This window comes from Chinchilla lanigera, unplaced genomic scaffold, assembly GCF_000276665.1.
Source record: "Chinchilla lanigera isolate Chin_1 unplaced genomic scaffold, ChiLan1.0 scaffold00158, whole genome shotgun sequence".
Lineage (NCBI taxonomy): Eukaryota > Metazoa > Chordata > Mammalia > Rodentia > Chinchillidae > Chinchilla > Chinchilla lanigera.
This window is the reverse complement of record NW_004955559.1, coordinates 1,952,535-1,953,620: the sequence shown is the minus strand read 5'-3', so window position 1 is coordinate 1,953,620 and position 1,086 is coordinate 1,952,535. Positions and strand designations below refer to the sequence as shown.

Sequence of the window (1,086 nt, the reverse complement as noted above, 5' to 3'; positions counted from 1 at the left end):
AAAAAAAAAAAGAAAAGAAAATTTAGCTTGACATGGTGCACACCTGTGATCCCAGCACTCAGGAGGCCTAGGCAGGAGGATCCATGAGTTCAAGGCCAGCCTGAACTACATAGTAAAACTCTGTCTCAAAAAGGAGGCCAAAAAAAAAAAAAATATTACAGCTGGGCATGGTGGCTTATGCCTATAATCCTAGCACTCTGGAGGCTGAGGCAGGAAGCTCACCATGAGTTTGATGCCAGTCTGGCCTACATAGTGAGTTCAAGGCCAGCCTGCAATCCTCCTGCCTCAGCCTCCTGAGTGCTGGGATTACAGGTGTGTGCCTCATGCCCAGCTTGTGCCTGGCTTTCTCCATCCGTGAAGTGGGGATAACAAACAATCATGACATCCAGGGTGGCTGGAGGTCGTGTGGGGATTCAGCCAACCACTCCCACTCGTGGTAAAAGCTGGACGCCTCGAGGCTCGGTGCTCCTGCCCCGTGCCCTCACACCACCTGTCTTTCTCCTGCAGCACGAAGCTGCTGGGCGAATACTTCAGGTACAAGGGCGTCCCCTTCCCCGTTGGCCTCTACTCGCCTGAGAGCGTCAGTCTGACTGAGAATACCCAGGATGTGCATGACGACGACATCTTCATCGTTACCTACCCCAAGTCAGGTACTGAGGCTGTGGGGAGCAGGGTGCTGGGACGGGAGGGCCGGGGACAGGGTGGGGGTCGTAGGAGCCTGGCTTGGAGCCAGGGTGTTGCTGGAGCCCCCGGGTCCCCTGAGCCGCCTCTTGCCCACTGCGTTCCCTTTGCCCTCACTGTATTTGTTCATTGCTGCCAGCCACGCTCTCTGGTGCCCCTGTACAAATGAGAAACTGTGTCCACAAGGCCCAGCGGGTTGGTCTGCCTTAAAAGCTGCTGGGTATGGCGGCACACGCCTGTCATCCCAGCACTCGGGAGGCTGAGGCAGGAGGATCACTGCAAGTTCCAGGCCAGGCTGGGGGCTACGTAGTGAGACACTGTCTCAAAAAACCAAAATTGAAGCCGGGCGTGGTGGCGCACGCCTGTAATCCCAGCACTCAGGAGGCTGAAGCAGGAGGATCGTTG

General features: G+C 56.3%; 1 protein-coding gene across 1 annotated transcript in view; it reads left to right on the top strand.

Moving 5' to 3' along the window:
* The window catches only part of Sult2b1 (sulfotransferase family, cytosolic, 2B, member 1), a 26,018-nt gene that overhangs the window by 15,275 nt on the left and 9,657 nt on the right, over positions 1-1,086 (top strand). Inside the window, exon 2 of the mRNA XM_005412951.2 lies at positions 508-650. Coding sequence (XP_005413008.1) covers positions 508-650 — 143 coding nt within the window. The remainder of the gene's footprint in view (positions 1-507; positions 651-1,086) is intronic.